Here is a 21883-nt window from a genome sequence, read left to right as displayed (position 1 = left end):
AAATTAGCGCTCATAACTTAAGTCATCTTTGCAGTACTTGCAGCTGTGTAGCAATAGGAAAGTAGTATGAGTAGAAAAAGATTTGGCACAGACATGTTTCAAACATCTGCATAGAAGTCTGGAAAAGTCATAGCGTACTGATTTTTGGGAGGAAGGAAGGAAGGTGAGTAAACCAACCATCTCAAACTTATCTATGGGGACAGTAGTTGTAGTTGTACTCACCGTATATTCCTGCTTTTAAGTTAGAGGTTAAAGTAGATGGACAAGGGAGAAAAAAGCTGAATGTTGACAGCTCTTTTTGTGTTAGATGTAACGTATACCATTTAATAATCCCTCTTTTCCTTCTGTAGGTCTTATTCACGTTGGTGATGAACTAAGGGAAGTCAATGGGATTCCTGTAGATGATAAAAAACCTGAAGAAATAATACACATTTTGGTAAATACGAAACGTTTTCAAATTAATTTAGGAGAGTCTAGAAAAAGTAATTATAATTTCTAGTACATTTCATGGTAAAAAGTATATTTTGCAGTAGTGCTTTTTCTTCTAGTACCATCATCTACAAACCTTTATTACCTTTCTCTTAGAAAAATGATTTTCCACACATTAGATCTATGCAATTACAAATGACTTGTAATGGGTTAATGATGGTCACATGGCTGTAAACATCTTGCAGACCTCCATGTATCATCTGCAGTTTTTAAGATATAAAACCATCTGTTCAATTAAAACTTAGAAATTCATTTGTTTTTAATGCATTAACTTCACATTACGATGAATTCATAACATACGTACTTGATAGAATAACTGGGTAAGTTAGAAGTATATCTTAATTTGTATATAGTGATATATATAATTATGTTTATACTTCTCTGAGCTACGCAATCTCTAAAGCCAGCCTATTTAGTCAGTTACGGATCACTATAACAAATTAAGAATTAAGACTTTTCCAGAAATATTTAATATTTTTATACCAAAGAAACTGATTAGGTCGTGACAGATTTTTATATTCGTGGTATAGTCATTTTTATATACATAAACATATTGCTGTCCTGCTGAATTGAATGGCTGTCTCACAGTTTTGGTTCAATTACCAAGATGATTCATTTCAAGTGTTAGCCCAGCAATATTCATACTGGCTTTATGGCTTTGTGTTCCCTACAGAAACATATTTTCCTGCAAAAATTAATATTTAAAAATCTCTAGAAACACAATAGCACTAGAAAAGGTGTGAACAATTTCCCCATTTACCTCCTTGAGGTACAATATAAACATCAAAAGCTATTTAGAGCTTGTTTCAAAAGTAACAGAAATATTGATTCCAGTCCTATGGCTGGTGAAATAAGAACTTGGCTGCTGCTTGTCAAACAGTGAGCTCTTGGATCGCAGACATGCAGGCAGAAGTATGTCTCACTTGGTAGTGGACAGGCCTGTTTCCATTTTGCTTAAATCGTTGGCTGTCTGTTGCACTCTGCGAGTTTTATGAAACTTGTCAGCTGCATGCAATAGTAGCAGAGTCTCCAGCTGATTAGCACTTCCTTCAATAGCAAAATGTCACTGAGGCAGTGGGAATATATTGTGGTTAATAAGTAAAATGCAGCCAGACACACTTTAAGTGGGATATAGGGAAAGATGAATGGATGAGGTGGTTGATGATGGCTAACTTGTTTTAAGATTTATAGTGGAGGGCTTTTTTTCCATTTAGTACACGTAGTCTATTCAAAAATGTTTTTTTTTTTTTTCTAGTTTCTTTAACTTGCCAAAAGAATAAATCCCCCCAATAGTTTTATATGATAAATATGGCACAAGCCTATTTGAATTTTTCTATCAGATTTTTTCTGAAAAATGAAATGGTAGTTGGATTTTTCCAGGGATGTCCAAACTGTGCCAGGAGTCCAGCAGTTGCTTCTAATATGTGTATATTTTAGCTGTAGCATTTGCTCATGCTTTCAGAGCAGAAGTGGAACCTCTGAAACATGCAGGTTCCAGGTTTTAACAGTCCATCTGTAACCCCAAGTGACACAAATAAATCATCGGGGTTTTTAAGCGAGTACTTGTAAGTTTTGCGATTCAAAGTTCTGTATGGTGAAGCTGTCAAACTCCATGGGTCATGTCTGGGAGAGGATCGATTCATTATATTTTGAGTATTTTAATTAATTTGAGTTTTCTTTCCTTTTAAGATTTTCTGTGAAATGCATAGTTTAATTCTCTGTGCATTGTCTTTTTCACTAGGCTCAGTCTCAAGGAGCAATTACATTTAAAATTATACCCAGTGTGAAGGAAGAAACACCAGCGAAGGAAGGCAAGGTAGGCAAGTTCTTAAGAATATTTCTTCTTAAGAATGTTTCTTCCAAGTGTTACTGCTGAGGATCAGTATTGTTTGCTTAGATGACAGACCCAAGAATGTGACTTATGCCAGTTTTTCTAACATGATACTAACATGCTAGATTTTTTTTTTCTGTTCCTCATGGACACAGTGTCCCACTGCAGAGTTTGAAGTTCTGTTTACCTTTGGGAGTTGGATCTTGCAGCCTTTACTGCAAGCGATTGTGGTTGCAGGAGCAATGAATAAAACATTCCTGTATTAACTTCTGATGTTAGACTTCCATGAGGATGTTTTACAGCAGTAAATGTTTATTGCTTTATATTATTTTGTTCAATGTTTTTGAACAGTGAAAACAAAAATGGGAGATACCTTTGGATTACATGTTAATATTTTGATTCTAAAGAAAAAGCACTGTTTGTTTCAGATGTTTATCAGAGCCCTATTTGACTATGATCCTAATGAGGATAAAGCAATTCCTTGTAAAGAAGCTGGACTTGCTTTCAGAAAAGGAGATATCCTTCAGATCATGAGCCAGGATGATGCGACCTGGTGGCAGGCCAAACATGAAGGTGATGCCAATCCCAGAGCAGGCTTGATCCCTTCAAAGCATTTCCAGGAGAGGTGAGCTAATGAGAAGCACAGTTTTATCTTTTATAGTAAGAAAATCACTTATTTGCCGAGTTGTTAAGTTAGCATAGTTGTCATACATATGCTCATAGATTACAAGGGTATTATAAACCTGCATTTGCAGCAAGACAACTGAACTTGGAAACCTGTTGCTGAAATACTTTGGATTTCCTTATTTGTCTGGCCAGAACTAATAATGACAAAAACTGATAGGATAGCACTGATCCAGATTAAAAGAAAAAACATATGGAAAATAGCACATCAGTATCTCTATTCACACTGATGTACTATGCAGGAATAACAACTGCAGCAGATTTTGGAGAGCTTACAAAAATTTGAGGCTCAGGATTTAATTTTTTAGATTGTGAGTAGATTTCGTTGTTTTAAATTAATTTCTTACAAAGTCTTTTGGATATTTTGCAATAGTCTCATGATGTTAAGTGTTTATTAATCCCAAATTTGCAGTGAAAACTGAGGAGTTTGTGTCTTTTCCCTACCACCTCCCATTTTATAGGAGATTTGCACTAAGAAGACCAGAAGTGCAGATTCAGCCACTGAAAATTTCCAACAGAAAATCATGTAAGTCTTTTAAGCTGGAATAGAAATCATACTCTTGATCTTTAACCTCATAAAATAGCAGTTTGTTTCAGCCCTGTGACTAAAGGATGCATTTCTCCAGGGCACAATAGCTTCCTGATCACATTGTATCAGTAAGAAAATAGGTAAATAGAACAGCTGAAATTAAAAGCCTTAAAAGCAGCAACAATTATTCCCAGCCTTCTGACTTTGTTTTCAAAGCACTGAGCCCAATTAATGTTTTGATATATAATATTTCAAAGGTTGAGGAGTGTTCTTTTCCTGTTGAAATAGCGCAGAATTGGCTCAACAGTTTATATAATTTGGACTGCATCAATATGGTGAAATTTATATTGAGAGTGAGATAAAAGGTCGGATATTCTCCTTTTCCTTCCCCATATAGTTGGTAATTTTTTATGTCATATGAAGTAGCATGAATTTTTAAAAGTCAGGACACTTAATTCTTCAACGGACTTTCACAAAACAATGTACTGGTTTATAAACAAATTCATACTTAGTAGTTTCTGCTTTTAAATACAGTAGTTACACAATAAAAGAAAAATAAGCTCTAAGAAAGTGCATACATCGAAACAAATATTTTCTTTCCACTGGAATTTACATCAACATCTGTTTTAAGTATTATTGCATATTTTACTTGACCTGTTATTTCTTTCAGTTGTACAGACTCATAACAAAGTGAGTACAATGTAAGAAACTATCACGCTTCAGTAGGATCTAAATCTTAAATACAAACATGTTTGTGAGTTCAACTAGAAATATTCAGAAAGTGGTCTAAAATTTCCAACCATCTTTCATTCTGCAACATTAAAACAAAAAGTGTGGATACTATGGCAAGAGGTGGATACTGGCACACTCTATGCAAAACTAAATGAATTTAACCTTAAAACTTCTCGCTGAGGTTTCTGTTGCTGTTTTCCTAACTCCTTGCTATGGCTTTTGTGTTCTGAATTTTGATGGTTACTGTTGGTTTTCTAATAATCTGCATTTTCTCTCTTTCATTCCATTTCACTTTTTTTTTCCCCTAATTGTTGTATTGTATGCCCTGTGGTATTGTTAACTTGAAAGCCCTCAATTAGCTTCATATTTACAGTAAGAGCTTATATGATTGCACTGTAGCATTTCTAATTTGCGTAGGTCATAGAAACAAAGAGGAGCTCCTACGGTTTATAGTAAATCTGTTGTTTCTCTAGGTTCTAGGTGAAGTTGCTCTGCCCCAGTTTTGGAAAAGTGTCTGGTCCCAGGGTATAGCTATTTCTCTCTGTCCACTGTTCTTGAATCTGGATAATACCCTCAACAAGAGCCTTCAATTAAGGTGGCACTGGTGCTTTTGAAGAGGTAAATCAGCTGCTGCAGCAACACTGCATGATTCCTTTTATAATGGACTGCATCTTTTTAGTGACCTTCAAGTGAAAGGTTTTACAAGATGCATCTCACCATTCCAAATCGGCAGCCTGAATTTGATTGGGAATTGCCAAAATTATAACCCAAAGAAAACTCACAGTGCAACGTCTGTGATTTTTGTCTCTGCTGTCTGTATTTGTTCTGACTTAGCTAGTGTAAACAAGGGAGAAGAGTTCCTCTCTTGCTCCTCTTTCCTTTAACACATGACAGAACCTTCAGGTAATGCAGTATACCTGTTACCATTCTCTTTTAGACTTTCTCCAAATAAAGCTAGGTCCAGATAAATATCTAGAAGTCTGTGCTGCCTCTTGAAGGAAGAAAGACAGCAGAGTAATAGAGATTTATCATTTTCTGTCTTCCTTGTTTCTTCAGACAATCTGCTGCTACATCTGCCAGATTTCCATGGGAAGAGTGGCAGTGCTGTTCTGAGCAGATGTCCATCCCTTTATTCAAAGACCAAACATGTTTTTAGTGTTGGGAGGGAATTCACATCCTTCGTAGAGAAGGCCTTTTAAAAACCAGAATTCACCTATAGAAAAATTTCATGACTAGGATGTTGCTTGAGTTGCTCTCAGGAAAACCTTCCACTTGCTTGGCTTTTAAGAAGATACCATGTAAGCTGAAGACTCTGCACCCTTGTGATCCTTCTAAAGTTAGGCAGTTTTTTCCTGAGATGCTTTGTCTTATATTAGTTCACAGCACTCTCCTTGCCAAAACTGGGCAAAAATGCTGGAAAACCATGCATACTCAAATGAATGAAGAGAATATTGACGATATCGGAAGTGTGTGAGGAAAGTGACATAGAAAATAGAAAATTGGGAAGGACTGCTTGGTCTGATTTTTTTTTTTTTTGATTGAGCATGGCCCACTGATCATTGTCCTCTAAAGTTTTATTTAAAATCCCTTATAGAGAGGTAGAAAATTGGTAATGCTGGATTTCATGAGATTCTTCATCAGCCCATGCTCTGGGCCTTCATCATGATACAAGGTTCTCCATCGTTTGGATGGGTAGTTACTCGGTGAAAATGATGTCCTGTAGATCTTTCTGAAAAGGAAATTGAAAGGTTGAAAAGGTCATTGAAAGGTTGATTGTCATTTTAGTTGATCTTACCCAATTTTATGACCTGAATTCCTGTAGCAGTTTGGATGGAAAGTGTGATTGCCCGCAGATAATTCCCTACAGCTTCCAAAAGACAAATATCTATTAATTTCCACAGAGCTGCTAATAAAAGTCCCTTTTGTGAGAGGACTGGGACTTTTGCACAAGGAAGCTTTCTTGAGACATGGTAACTAGCACTGGATGCCAGCCTGCTTTGCTTAATCAACTCTTCCCCACATCCCATGTTTTGTAATGAGGAAGAAATCTATAATTGAGAAGAAATACTCTGTTTTCTTGAATACCAAGAAACTATGAATCAACTCTGTTTTCTTATGTGGGCTTCCAGGGTAGTAGTGTCTTTGAACTTGAAAATTAATCTAAAAATTAGTCAAAATCTTACCCAAGAACTATCTTACCGCTTTTTTTCCTCTCTCTCCTCAAGCCAATGTTGGGAATTGGGGAGGGCAGTTATATGTAACTAGAAGAGTTCTCTGAAACACAGTCAATAACTATTCAGAGTAACTAACATCTATCAGGATTGTTTCGTAGCATAATTAAGTATGTGTCAAATGCTGCAAGAAACTAGATTACATTATTTTTGGAAAGCCTTTCTGTTTCCAATTTTGAATTTTTTGTACTTTTCAGCATAGCAATGCATATTGTTAAACTGTACACGTATTTGTGTATTGTAAATTTGGAAGCTTAAAAAAAAAAGTGTTTTTTTGGTGATACTGACCAGCTTGTATGCATACACATCTTGAGGACAGGGAGTAGAGGAAATTTTCTACGAATCATTTTCAGTGATAATCATTTGCACTGAAGAAAACAGAAGCCCAACCTAATTCTAGATTGTTGAAATGATCAGTTTACAATGGAAATGCCAAGTCTTAGTTTCAGTTTAATAGCCAAGTGAACTGTTTCATTGTGTCTATGTGTGAAGTCAATATAAGTAAAATTAAACACATTAGCTTTGTGAAGATAATTTCCATACATACAGCTCTCCCAGAATCTAGCCATTTTGCTAAAAGAGGTAACAGAATCATTCTCAGATTGCACAATTCAAACTGTAAAACCTTCAGTATGTACACTGAAGAGAGGGCAAAGCTATTTTGTATTGAAAGGTAAGTGAAATAACACTTTTATTTGTAAGTAGAGAGAGTGCATAGTCTAATGGTATTTGGAGGTAAGGTGGTGATATAGATGGACCCTATGGTGACCAGAGGTGATTTTACATTCAGAGGAAGACCCAGAAAAGTCAGAGTAAAAAATAAGGGGAGAAGCATGGAAGCAAAATTTAGTATTGAGGATGTAGAAAAGGAGAAAGGATTGGGCAATGGGAAAAGAAATAAGAGCGGTGGAAGAACAGATGGACGAAAGTTGGTCTGTCAACCTGTTAGGCATAACCCCAGAGAGGATGGGCTTTGAAATGATTAAGTAAGTGTAACTAACAGTATTATGCAAGAGCACTACAGTAGTCAATATTTCCATGATAGTTCAGTTGTTTCTTAATTCTGTTTAATTCAAATACTAACATACTTGTTTTGCTAAAGTTTTAGAAACAGTGAATGCAAAAATTACTAATACAAACTTTGACCTCTTTCAGTTTATTATTATTGGTTAGAAAACCCTCTTGGTAGTTTCAACAATAAGATTTTAAAAGTTTTAAAAGCATGAGATAAGTGGCAGTTAGATGTGCTGACCTGCTGATAAAATTGATAGCATTATTTCTGGAGCTCAGAAATGATGGAGGGATAACAAACCTCTTAAGTCTTTTCAGCATTTCTCTTGATACTTAACGGTAGTTTCTTTTCAGCAAAAAGCAGTGTTGCTTGTGCATTAATACCATGGGAAAATTACGCTGGAAAAAAATGGTGAGAAAAAGCAGCATAGAAAAGAAAACAGGAAAATGGAATGAAAGTAAAGGAAAGGAGATGCATGAAATTGTGTGAGTAGGACTAACCCTGCCCATGCTGGGACCTGGCACAGGGTATGAGGGGGTTCTGTGGAATGTGGAGGGAGGGGACAGTAGTGGTGTCTGGCTGCATGAAATCAGCTGAGGTATATCTGAGCATATTAGCCATGGCTGATTGCCAGCTGTGATGAAATCTGCTTCTCTGGTATTCCTGAGCTATTCTGAACGGCATTCCTGGCTATATGAGCTCATCTTAACTTGGGCACAGCTTTGTAGCCAAAGTTGGCTCCATGAGTTCTCCTGACACTGCATCCAGGCCAAGGAGTGCCAAGAGACTCAGCACAGGGAAGAATTAATTTATTTAATTGTTCCCAGCCTGCTAACTTGAATACAAAGACTAATCATATTCTAACTGAAATAGTCACTGCCAACAAACATCATAATTCCTGTGTTTGTAGCTTATCTGTAGGTAAAACATTGATCACCTGTTGTTTTTCTGAGGAAAAAAAAAAAGTATTTTTCTTCAAATAACAACCAAATAATTTAGTTACTGTTCTGCAGTTATGAACTACAATAATCAGCCAAGATATTTTATCCTTTCAGCATAATTTTGCTTTCATAGCAGTTGTATTCTCATATATGTGTTGTCTCTGGTATGAAAATCAGTGGCAACTTTATATTTTATACTAGTGTAGCCTGTAACTTCTGTTAACCTATGCAGTGCATGCATATGTATATATGTATATCTGTGCCCTGTGTGTATATTTATATATAAATATGTTTATGTATGAAGCATCTAAGACAGAGCTGTTCAGAGATGTCTTTTCCTTGAAAATACATTTGTTCTGTATATTTAATGCAAATGTTAATACTTACTGTGGCAAAGTCATCATTATTTAGTTTTTCTAGGCCTTAAATTCTATTTTACTTTCAATTTTGATTTACCATATGTGATTGGCATTGTATGAGCAAGAGGAAATATTTAACTGCAGCCAAAAGGTGTTCATTCAAACAAGATGTAACCCACTTTATCCAGAGATGAGTGTCTTGTGAATTGAAGATCGCGTACTGCCTACAAAAGAATTTAAACAGGCTGAAAGAATGAAGGCTTTGTACCACTTGTACTTGAAGACCAAACATTTAGGATAAATGTATTGTAGGACTCTTCTGCTTGTTATAATTGCTGCACGAGATTAACGATGCCTTTCTTCTCAGTATTTTTCTGTGTTCATGTTTGATACTTAATTGCCCACCTGCAAGTAATTAGAGGAGTAAAAGCAAAAAATACATCAGACCTTTAGAGTTAAATTAGCATCTTTGTTCAGAAGTCTTCTGTCCTTACAAATACTAACTTCCTGCTACCACAGAAATTAAGGAAACCTGCAGCTGGATGACATTTGAATCAAGGTCACATGAGACAGAAGTGGAAGTGGCTACCATAAACTTGCTCTGTCCTTCATCGCAAGACTATCCTTCTACATGTTCCAAATTCTAGAGATACTGTTATCTGAGGATGTTGTGAGAGGATTAAATTAGATCACCTTAAATTTTCTATAAGATGAACATGTGTGTATTGTTTGATCTATAGAACCCTAGGATTCAAAACAGTATAAATGTCCATTGATATGTGGGGCTGTTCCACACTAAAAAAAAAAAAAAAAAAAAAAGTGTTTAAAATACTCATTGTAATGCAGATTGTTGTATATCACAATTTTTTGCTTACTAGAGTGAAATAGAATTTCAGGGATTATGTAATGTGAGTGGAGCTGTTGGATCTAACTTTAGCCTGAGAAACATTCAAATAAGATTATTTGATGGAAATATTGTTGGAAGTCAGCAAGAGTTTACAATTTTAATCTGGTGCTGAACTGTACTTTAGGTGAGGCCCCCAAAATCAAATCCAAATAAATTTCAGTTAAAATACATACAAAAATAAAATGTATGTACTAGTGGTTTGCATTGTCACAGTGTAGCATATTGGCTATCCTGAAATCTTTCTAAAATAAATAAAAACGCCTACTTCCTAAGCTTTCATTGTGCTTGTGTTTCCTATTTCTTTTTTACCATCTCTATCTATTTTGGTACTTCACTGTTGTTTCATTCCCATTCCACAACTATTTTCTTTGTAACTGCTTTCCCTTATCATACTATAAGTAATTTCTTCTTTTCTCAGTTTTTTTTTCATTTTGTCACTGCTTTTATTTTCTTATTTCCCATCAGATTTCCTCCTTATTTTCTGTCCTCTTTTAGTCTCTTATTTTTTCCTTCCAGATAAACATCTCTGTTTCCATTCCCACCCCACTTCAGTTCAGCAAAACTATATTGGCCTGAGAAGATTTACCCCAGCTTTCTGTACCTCTAAACTCCAGAGCTTTTGGCATGTCTCTGCAAATATCTGCTGCATGTATACAACTGATTCACGCACATAGAGCTGAATTAGTTAGTGGTGAATCCTAACAGGACGCTTACTGGCAAATAACGTCTGCCTTTAGTAGGGACAGACAGTAGTCCTAGTAAAATTCCTGGTAAAATTCAAATTGGGAGCTACATGGCGATGACTGTTTCATAGCTGTATTCAGCAATGAAGACCCACTTATTTCCCACATCTTTTCATTATAAACTGTTAGATTTTTACTCAGGAGTAGCCCAAGAAAGCCAAGGGTAGTATTAAGAAGGAAAATTTATAACAACAAATAAATAAAAATTGAAAACTCCACTTCATCTCAGCATTAAATCTCAGCTTGTAAACATTGTGGCTTCTCCACTCTAGCATTACCGAGCTCACTTGGGAATCCTAACATCTTCAATTTATATCTTTGCATTAACTGAAGCATTAAATCAATTAATTAGTTAAGACCATTACCTTTTTAACCAGGAACGTGGGTTCTGTTCAGCTGAGCTTAGTTTAGCAGAGCTGCTGTAGCTCCATCATTTCCCATATGTGCAGCTGGGGTTGCATGAGTGCATACCTGTGTGTACATGCAGACCTCTTTTTCTCCTGGTCCAGCCTACTGAGGCCATGTGGTCACCTTGAGTTTAGAAATACATTGTAAATATGATTCAGAAATCTTCCAAATTAATGCATTTTTTTAAAATAAGTCCTCAAAAAAAAAAAAAAAGTATCAAGAAATGATTCTGCAAAACCGTATTCTTCCCCCAACAGAAAAGACTTTTGTACCTATTTCATGGGATGAAATGGGAAAACTCTTCTCTTTACTCATACAGGCAGGAGACTTTTGACCTAGCCTTTACTTGAAACATCCGCTATGCACGATGGATTTTAAAATATCTCTTGAATAATTTCTCCATGTTCCGAAAGAAGACACGCTTCATGGAAACTCTTAAAAATATTTAATATTTTAGACATATTTATCCAGATTTCAAAGGAAATTTTAATAAGATCTAGATTGTAAACTCTCTATAAATCTAGACCTCAATTTGTGAACCAAAATCCGTTTTATATGTATACATATATATATATGTTGTTTTTCTGTACTAGCCCAAAAATGTTTGTAAAAATATTAATTTTCCCCTGTCAAGGAGGCAGAAATATATTGATTTGCTGTGGGTAAACAGAAAGTCAAGTCTATTATAGGGACATAGTGTCAGAGAAGTAATGACAGAGTACAGAAATTCTTTCAGCTTTTTTTCAGCTACAGCAATAGACATTCAAAAACGTACAAAAAAAAAAGTGAAAAACACAGCTCTAAGGGCAGTAGCAGTTGTTATTGTAAATGCAGAAAAATACTGAGATCACATTCATGGTAGTGATTCTTAGAAGTTCTGGGTTAAGACTGATACAATGGGATTAACAAACTCAGCGTTTAATACAAAAGAAATCATCCGTAAGAACTGGGTAAGAACACTGCTACCAAATAAATAACAGAAGAATCTCATGCAGGAAACATGCAGCACACATGATATTTCAATGTCTTTTTAGGTCCCTTTCTGTCTTTGAGTGTAGTTAAACATGTAAGTTGAACTCAGTTGCTGGTATGTTGGTATATACCTCAATATAATAGGTGCTATCAAGAGAATTTTAGAGTAGCTTACATAGCTACATTTTTTTCCTATTTATGAAGTATTAAACAATAATACTTTGTTTTTTTGGCTGTTCTAAGATGAGGAAGCGGTTGAGTGTGGTAGGTGCATTTTTCTTCTTAGATTTAACTTTTCTTTCTTAAGTTATGCTTTCACTCCATTTAATGATTTCCTTTCCTATTTTTCCTTTGTGCTTCTCAGAGGAAATTGAAGGTACATGTACAAAAGTTTCCCTGCATAGCCCAATAATTTTATTTAGAGAACATGTGTTTAGAATTAAATTGAATATAGTCCAATATTTCTAAGAGATGTTATATATATATATTGCTTCTATATTGCCACCAAATACACTGAATCATTTTAGAAGTAGATAAAAAATACCAAAATATTCCTAGTTGCTTCATGAAAAGCTCCTTAACTTGGATTATTGTTTTAAACTCTTTTCTCTCTTTTTTGAACTGTTGTAAGATATGTATAGAAGAGGAGTGTCATAAAACTGTAGTAGCAAAACTTGGGTGGGCTGGGTTGGAAGGAGGTGGTTCTGACTTAATTACATGGCCATGAGAAGTCTTGCATTTCTAATTAATACCAAAGAAGTATTTCCCTGAGACGGTAAAAAGTTCATCCATGTAGTATCATCTTTACTGTTTTCCCTCTGAGTGTAGCCGGTTACTGTTATGCTTGCAGCATATGTTAAAGTAATAGCAGCTGATCTCTTGTAATTTTTTTTTTTAAACTTAAGAGGCCTTTGTTTATAAAGGCATTAGAAATTGTAGCTCATATTTTTGATCAAAGGGCCTCTGGCATGTAAAAATATACATTATAGTTATTTTATATCAAATGAGAGGATGTGTTTTTGATCAAAAACCTTTCTGTCTAATCCAGTGAGCCAAAACTTAAAGCTAAAGTCTGATAATGTGTAATTTACGAAAAAAGCTTGATTTACATCAAATACATTTTGCTTTCTTTTAAGTGGCATCCTATTTTCTATTAACTGATAAAGTGTGAATAATACAGTGTTAGAATCCTTCTCAGAATGTTCGCCGTCATCAAATTTTTTGCTTGAAAAGGTAAAAAGATCAGTGTGCATGCTGCAAAATCCCAGAATATCTCCAGTTAAAATATAAAACAATAAATGTTGTTTTATGTTTTTAAGAAAGTGGCTTATTGAAGGCTTTCTGATGCTATGCTTTGTACAGTTGTCATTTTTAAGTACTTTCTTCTGTATTTTTTGCTGGGCTTCTAACTATTCTGCTTTATTTCTTGGCTCTTATTCTGTATGCTTTTACCCTTCGTCCAGAAGATGTTGAATGTGCTGGTCACAACAGTGGATCCTATCTAGGTGAGCAATTGGTTACAAAAGACAATTTCTTTCTTTCTTTCTTTCAGCTTCTTTTCCCTGGAACTGCTGTGTCCACTTTGCTTTTGGGGGTAATCTGCATACACGTGTCTGTTCTGTGCATGAGAAAAGCATGAAAACTAAGGTTTTGAAAATGGCTCATTGGATTTGACATAAAGGATTTGTGCAGTGTAGTATGCCAGTATCTGGTTAATCATAAGCTACTAAAATGCTGTACTGATTTTAAGTTTAAATAAAAATATATATATAAATTTGGGAGAAATACTGACTTTTTAGGTATATTAACTCAGCAATGCGTTTAATGTAACAATAAGGTTACAATATCATGAAAAGTTTAAGACTTTAAAGACATGCTTTCAAGGTTTTATCCAAGGTTTGCTTACCTTTTCTTTCTTTGTACTTGTCTGTCTAACAATTTTGGAAGGACTGAGTGAGAGTACAAAGCAAATTTGCAGGCACGGGTTCTTTTTCCACATTACAAAATAAAATAAGTCCTAATAACTCAATGGCTTAAATTTAGCTTTAAAGCTAGTCTGAGCTCAATGTATCATTGTGGGGAGGGGGGAAGCGGAGGGGAAGGAGTCCCTTGGCTTCAGCTTCAGCATTCCGAATTTCAAACAAAAGTAACATTTAAATAAGGTGAATGTTCCATAATATGTTTCAACTTTTTTTTTTTTTTTTAATTTGTGCCATTTTAAAAGCTATGTGAAAATATTTCAGTTGAAACTGTCCAGAATTCCTGCCAGCTGAAGACTGGCTGGCGTGGATTTTGTGGCAACCAGCCCTTTTCCCAAGGCTTTCATCCTCCTACTACAAGAGGAGTGGGAAGAAACATGTCAAAGTGCTTTGGGACATCTAAGCAATTGGGCTCACTGAAACACCTTAGACCAGGACAGTAAATCAGAGATGGTTTTCATATTGTAGTGTGCTGTTTGTAAACGTGGTATATGAATGGCACCAGGAACAGACAAGCTATCCAACTGAAAGGACTTTGACCTCTTTGCAAAAGCTTAGTGGAGTACGATTTTATCATGCATTTGTGTAACTAATGGTCATCTGATTGTGCTGAAAATTAACTGTTAAGCTTGTTAGTGTATGAACTATATTAACATTAAATTGCAGTGTATTGAGAGGTTGAAAATGGAGCTTTGGATGTCATTCCAGATAAACTAAAGTTTTGTTATCAAATCTTCTCTTTGAAGACAAAAAGTTCTTTTTTTCCACATCTTTTCCTTCTGGTTGCAATGCTGAAGGTCAGACTGTCGTGGTTTTGCAGTCAGGTCTTAGTGGGCTGCTGCTGTATTTGAGGAGGACAGCAACAAAGCAGAACCCATTGCCTTCGTGCTGTTGCCCATTCCATGAAACACTGGGGTCAGCAGGTACCGAATGACTCAGTCATCTAGGAAGGAGATGTCTTGAGGAAGAAGCTATTGAACAAAAATTCAAGATGATGTCCAGTTAACTTAGGCAAAAACTTTACAAAAATTCCTGGAGATCTGTTGTACAGTGCAGACAGTGGTTTTATCTTTTGAGAGCTTCCACACGCTGGAGAGCTGCCATCAGTCCACTGGCGGTCCTTTGGCCTTCTCGTGCTGGGTCTGTGCCACTGGAAGTAAGGTGACAGAGATGAGGGCTGGGAGACAGAACAGCAGGGAGAAAAAAGATGTGTCTAAGGCTAGGATCAATCTTGGTGTAGGCACACAAGTATATTCATTGATTGTAAATAATTAGATACTTGGTTTAGAAATTAGAGGTTTCTTGGAGCTCTTCACTCCCCCAAAAAGCAGCAGGCTCCCTATCAGTGAATTTGTCTGATGCTGAAAACAGCACGATCTGAATGTCTGCCTGCGTTCTGCAGTACTGGTTTTTGGCATGAATCCTGAGTATCCCATTTTTCTGAATATATATGCTATCGAAAGATGATAGACATTTGTGGCTCTCCTTGCTTACTACATAACTAAATTTCTAGGCAAGTCTTCAGTTTTACAGCATAAAGTCTTGATTAAACATACTAAACTGAAAACAAAACCTGAAACGTTGCCACCGAAGGACTTGGGTCACCCCAACGAGTTCAGGATGCCTGTCAGTGCGTCATAACCTATTGCAAGAACAAGGCAGTCTGAATTAGTTTAACCAGTAATGAAGGATCTGAGCTGTATCACCTTGCATTTACAGCAGCTAATATTCACACATGTGAACAGTTAGCATCAACTGGGTTGAAGCATGGTATATCTTTTTGCATGTCAAAATTTTAGAACAGGTTTTCAAAGTACAGATGCACTGGCAACTTCCTAAAATCAAAAAGAGTAAGTCAGGTTTCATCCTCATTTTAATAGCGCGTAATCACATCAAGTGAACTGCAACAATTCTATTTTTAATTCTTGTTTCTAATTCAATTTCATGGCTTGTTATGGGTTTAGGGCTCTGTCTATGTGTTCACATTTCAGTCTGAACCAGGATGTCCTCTGAGTATCGGAACTCCTCTGAAAGGGTTTGTACTTCAGATGCACACGAGGTGGTCATGAAGAGTAATCGGTAGAAAAGACAGCTTTAAGAAAGCATGATTTCTCTGCCTTTTGGGTTCAGATCTTTTATGCCCAGGGTTAACCTACTATTAATTTGAACACTCCCCTCTAAAGTGGCTCAAATAAATTTCATGATTTTTCACCAGTTCCTAATACTTAAGTTACACTCTTGTATTGTGTGTTTCTGCCTTAATTTCCTGAGAAATTGCTGGGGAGAACATTAGGAGTTCATCTTTGCCAACCTTAAATTCTAGTTACATTACTTGAACCTTTATGAATATACAGTAAATATAGATGAATATCATCTGTTTACTATTCTCAATTTTGTCTTAAAAATCCAGACATAATCTAAATTTTTATTAACCCTGTCTAAATGTGCAAGCTGGGAATCAGTCCAGAAGCAGGCAGAGTACGAAGTCTGCTCTGTGTTTGTGCAGTTCCTGTGTAACAATAGAAATACTCAGGATACGAGCGAGTGTAAAAAATCCCAATATTTTGAAGGGGAAAAAATATCCAGAAATATCTAATAAAATATTACAATATTTTACAGCATTTTCTTACAAACCTTGGTAACGACCATGGTACTATAATTATTTTTGTTGGCAATATGAATACTAAAAGTACATGCAAATTCGTTTACAAATACCATTTTTTCACTAAAAGTTATGTAAGATTAAACTAAATTCATCAAAGGATATTCATAATTTAAGCATATACTTTAGCTCTTGTTTTAAAGAATGAAAATGAACAGAGCACATTTAAGTGCTTTATAGGATTCTGGAGCCTTACTGGTGAATTCGTGGAGCAAAGATGGATTTAAATTATAATATGTCCTGTTAGGGTAGCTTCTCTGAATTTGAGAAATTAGCTTTCTAATTTCATGAACATATTTGAATTTACATTCATTGAATGTAATCACAATCCTTTGTTCACTTCTTTTGAATTTTATTACTAAATCTAAAGAAACACAGCATTTTACATTGGCATCTTTTAAAAATATTTCAGGGGGTACAGGATGTGTATGCGCATTGCCAGTTTTCAGTTTGGATTCTGAAATCCAAGTGGATTTCCCTATGCAAATGTAAGGATGTGTATTGCTAGTGATTGAAAGAATAAACAGACTTTTATTTTTTTTCATTCTTTTTCTTATTCTTAAAGATATGAGTAGTTTTCCTTGGATTGTTGTTGGACCTTAATTAAGTTTATTAGTAGCAGCTTCTGATTTTTGTTTCATGTTGAGAAGTGTTTGGAGACTTCTATAGCTGGAGAACATTTGTTCTTCATATTTTCTTCCCGGCGGCTGTTCCTATTTCACCAAACCTGTTACATTCCAGGGTGCTTTATGGGTTAGCATGTTCAGTAGGCTTCTAGTCACAGAGCTGAAACCAGTGCCCTGCTGCAAGCTTCTTAATGTCCAGAGTTTTATGTTGCTGTGGTGACAGAATTTTCCCCTTTTATTTTATAGCCTGCATACTTGGCAGCTAAGGTTAATTTCTGCTGATATCCATATTCCACACAGTATAGGTTGTGACTCCTTTCACATTCACTGAATTTTATTTTATCAAATATCCTGGGCTAGCAATTCTTTTTCCCTCTGTTCTCTTGTAGAAGTTTACTTTTAAGCTTAATCCTTTTACAGAAACTTCATTTTTCTATTGTATCTCAGTCTTACTTTTGATTTTCCATGGTGATTTTCACCATATTTTTAATAACACTCTATTGTTAATTTAAATTTATGGAGGTTGGTTTTCATCTTTCCTAAATTGCAAAAGATGCAAACATAAGCAGGATTTTTTTTTTTTGCTTGTTCATAGAAGTATTCATTTCTTGCAAGCACAGCGTTGTTACAGTCAGCTTAATCTTTCTGCACAGTCATAGCTGCCCAGAACCTAATGCAATCATATATGCAGAGTTCGATAGAAAACATTTATTAGCACTTATTTAGAAAATAGCTTCTGAAGGTCATAATAAAGTTAAGCCACATATGTGCGGATGTATAATGGCAGATGTGAGAGAGGGAGAGGCGTGTTTCCAGAAACGCAGTAGCAGTATCATAAAAATGTGGGATCTATTTGAAACAGGCTCATCCCTTCTGTCTGCACTCTGCATTTTCCTTGGATTTGAAAGCTACTTAGAGCAAACTTTCTTGGGGCTTTTCAGATGTGCTCTGAGGAAGAACTTTCAAATTGACAATTGTCTTCAGGTAACAAAGCAGTCCCCATACCACAGGGTTTTCCTATTCAGTCATTTTACAGGGTGCTTTCACAAGCATGCTGCAGAGAAATCAGTTATACTGGAAACTGCCTTTGTTACCTCTCACCCCCATATTTGTGTGTTCTTTTTAATTAATGTAGTAGTTCTCTGTAACCTATAGGTAAACTTGCTGTTGAAACGTCTAAAAGCAAAGGAAAATACTACTAATTTCATTTTGCCAGTTAGTTTCAATCTAAGAAATGTCAAATGTTTTAATCAAGAAAGCTCATGTTAGCAGTGGAACCACATCACTGGAGTCTTGGTGATGCTTTGTATGTAGCCCATAAAAGTGACAAGGGACAAATCAGCCTAAAGATTTAACCAAAAACATTCTTATATATTTTTTGTTATTATTTTCTTTTTCCACAAAAGAAAACACCACACAGTTTTGTTCTCCTATTAGAGGAAAGATTGAATATTCTCCAATAACCCATGTCCTGGTAGTTTGGTTTTGAAATCTGAATGAAGTGAAGAAAAAGAAGAAAAGAGAAGAAAAAAGAATGAGTTATAAATCATCATATTAAAACCTAACAGTAGAAATTGAATTGATCATGAAAATTTTGCAAAAAGGGTATTTTTCCAAAATATTTCACATCTCAGCATTTGAGCTGAGGTTAAGAAGCTGTTGGTAAATGTGCTATGAGACATGGCTCAGAGGCATGGAGCTCAATTTTCTGGAACAATTTAGCTAGCTTTTAGGGCAGTTTTTTAACCTGAAGCCTTTTAGATGAGACCTCAGGAAATTTATAACCCCTTTTCACATGTCTGTATTGCTAATGTTACTGTTAACTTTCCATTATGTAGTTGCATATACAGTTACCTGTGATTATGTAGCATCATAATGGACTTTCACCCTACCGTGGACAGGATTTCCTGGACTCATGGTTGTACCTGCTTACAGTTATCAACACTTTGACAAAACTTTTCTCACTGCAATCACGTCAGTGTTAGTGTGCTTTTTTTTTTTTTTTAAAGGAATAAAATAGCATAATTCTATCTATTTCATTATGTTTTCCTATCTTATATTTTGGTCACTGCTTTATCTCAGTCCACCTCCTTCTCAGTCTAGACATACGGTAGCTCTTAAAAATGGTGTTGTCCTTTTCTGTGGCTGTTAGCTCTTTTCCCCATTCATCAATTTTGATTTTACTTATTCATATTTTGAATATGATTGGTCAACATCTCTGGATTCTCAAAACAAAATTTCCTTCTTTTTTGTATGTATGTATGTATTGTAAATTCACGTGGGTATAGGGGGGACTCACATCAGCAAAATAAGTAGGTTAATATGCTTTGTGATCCAGGTTCTGCAAAGACTTATGCTAAATGGGACTGTGGGTGTGCAAAATGCTAAGCCTGTAACAAAGCTTTATAGGATTTTGCTTCAGATCTGGTTCTAAGTATTTGCAGAACTGGGTTTTGAATTTGCCAGATACTGCCTTTGAAGAAGAAATTGTAATATGATTACTTCTCAAACACCTAAACATAAGTGCTTTTACAAGTTTATGAAAACATATTGCTGAAAAATGTGGGGTCACCAAAAGTTTACACGTGTTTACTGTCCTATGAAATGTTCTTGGGCGAAAAAAGGTGTTGGGATTTTTTCAGTAATTTTAAACTGTTGCTTGTATTTTACTATATTACCACCAAATAATGAAATCAGCTTTGCAGCCCTTCTTTGCAGTCCTTTCCGTAGTTCCTTCTAGAACAAAAGCAATACAGTAGAGATACCAGTAAAATTAACGTAAAGGATTTATTTGAAGAACTGTAAGGTAATCATTAACAGAGGAGTAAATTAGTTTTTAACATATGGTGTTCGACGGAGGGGGGGGATACTGTTCTGCTTGAAAATGCCCATGATAATCTCTTTTGTAAATACTTAATAGCTATGTGAAATTTCCAGTCTTGCAGATAGGTACTGGAGATGTAATTCTGTTGATGCAATTGTAAATGCAAATTTAATAGGAATATTAACTTTCAATTTCATGCTAACGTATCCATAATACGGCAACTGTGTTGTCTTAAGATGTTTCATGGTGTTTTGGAATTTAACTGACAGTGTTTGGTTTTATTTTTAAACATCTTCGGGAAAGGTTCAGCACGCTTTTTTATAGTATCAGCATGGAGCCAAGCACAAAAAATAATTCAAGGAATTAATTTTCATTAACTCTTTCAACCACTAGATGTGTTTCTACCATATGTTGTATTTGATGTCTGTGTGCCATGATGCTTTAATAGAAATGCATTAAGTATGGTATGGGAGTCCAGATTGCATGAATGTTTTCCTTGTGTATATCTCCTAATGTATAAAATACTCAAATTTTATTAACAACTTAATGTAATTATTTCTTACAGCTTGTTGTAACTGTTATGATTTTATTGATAATCTTAATTCTGCAGTTTAAATAGGTATCTGACATAGTTTTAAACTGTGGTAAAATATCATTCTAATGACATGGCTTATTAAACATACAGTGCGTTTTTTATTCCATGCACCAATCCTCGAGTGTTTGGAAGAGACTGTTCTCAGATATTTCGAGGAGACTCACTTTCTTATTTTGAAAAGATCCTGTTCTTATTGCAGCTGGGTTTAGAAGAAGCTTTCGTCTTAGCAGAAAAGATAAAAAAACAAACAAATCTATGTATGAGTGCAAGAAGAGCGATCAGTACGACACAGCAGATATCCCAACGTATGAAGAAGTTGCAAGATATAGACGACAACCTAATGACAAATACAGGCTTGTAGTTTTGGTTGGTAAGTTGTTTTTAAATTAACATTAACCTTATTTTTAACCTGGTAAAACAGAGGACTGACAATTAGCGCAATATTTACCACAGACTCATTCATATGGAGGGGATCTCAGAAGGTCACCTAGTCCAACCTCCCACTCAGTGCAGGATCAGCACTGAATTCAGAGCAGGTTGCTGATGACAACAGCTTTGAGAATTTGTCTTCCCACCGTATCTTCTCTTCCCACCATTCACCGTGGTAAGGAGGCAGGCTCCATCTTCTCAACAAGTATTAGAAGGGTGCTGTTGGGTCCTCCTGAAGCCATCTCCTCTCTAGCCTATACAAGCCCAGTTCCCTCAGCCTGTCTCACCTGAAGGTCATACTTCAGCTCCCAGTCATCTTGGAAGCCCTCCACTGGCCTTCCTCCAGTTTGTTAACATCTTTCTTGTAACACGGTGCAACATGGACTTATTCCTCAGAGTCTAGTAAGTGGGAAGAATCACTTCCTTCAGTTCACTGCCTATCCTTTTGCTGATGTAGCCCAGCATGTTGGTATCCTTCATTGCTGCCAGCATGTACTGGGGACTCATGGCTAGTGCAGTGGTCACCTGGAGCCCACCCTTTGAGCATGATCATTCATGCAGTTTTTCGCCTGTCTTGTACCCACCTACCCATCTAGATAGGGTACCCCAATTAGTATATAAGGTTGCTCTAGGAGATGGTGTTTACAGCCTTGCCAAAATGAAAAGAGTTGATGTTAAAATATAGCTACCGTGGTGACTAATCTGAAGCTGGCAGTCAATCTGTACTAAAACTCTTAAGAATTAAGTCAGTGCTCTGCTCTTAAAGATCGATCAATACAGCAATATAGAAAAAGAACAAATACCTGTGGTCAATCAAGCAGAATATGTACGTGGGCAGCAACAAAATCTGGTGTGTTAAACTAAGTAAATAAGCAGGTTGAGAGCAGGATAGATGAAAGGTGAACCTCTGTGTGCCAAGAGCAGATGTAA

The 21883-nt window shown here is 35.8% G+C and overlaps 1 protein-coding gene across 7 annotated transcripts in view; it reads left to right on the top strand.

The window, feature by feature from the left end:
- The window catches only part of MPP7 (MAGUK p55 scaffold protein 7), a 149320-nt gene that overhangs the window by 113298 nt on the left and 14139 nt on the right, over positions 1-21883 (top strand). For 5 of the 7 annotated variants that reach the window (XM_027450578.3, XM_072033727.1, XM_072033728.1 and 2 more), the window contains 6 exons: positions 351-436; positions 2231-2305; positions 2749-2945; positions 3466-3530; positions 13391-13432; positions 20724-20894. In XM_027450578.3, coding sequence (XP_027306379.1) covers positions 351-436; positions 2231-2305; positions 2749-2945; positions 3466-3530; positions 13391-13432; positions 20724-20894 — 636 coding nt within the window. Of the gene's footprint in view, positions 1-350; positions 437-2230; positions 2306-2748; positions 2946-3465; positions 3531-13304; positions 13344-13390; positions 13433-20723; positions 20895-21883 lie in introns of all 7 variants that reach the window. The other 2 variants (XM_027450579.3, XM_027450580.3) reach the window with 2 other exon arrangements.

The sequence above is a fragment of the Anas platyrhynchos genome, chromosome 2 (genome assembly GCF_047663525.1).
Source record: "Anas platyrhynchos isolate ZD024472 breed Pekin duck chromosome 2, IASCAAS_PekinDuck_T2T, whole genome shotgun sequence".
In the NCBI taxonomy this organism is placed as follows: Eukaryota; Metazoa; Chordata; class Aves; order Anseriformes; family Anatidae; genus Anas; species Anas platyrhynchos.
This window is presented reverse-complemented; position numbering and strand designations above follow the sequence as displayed.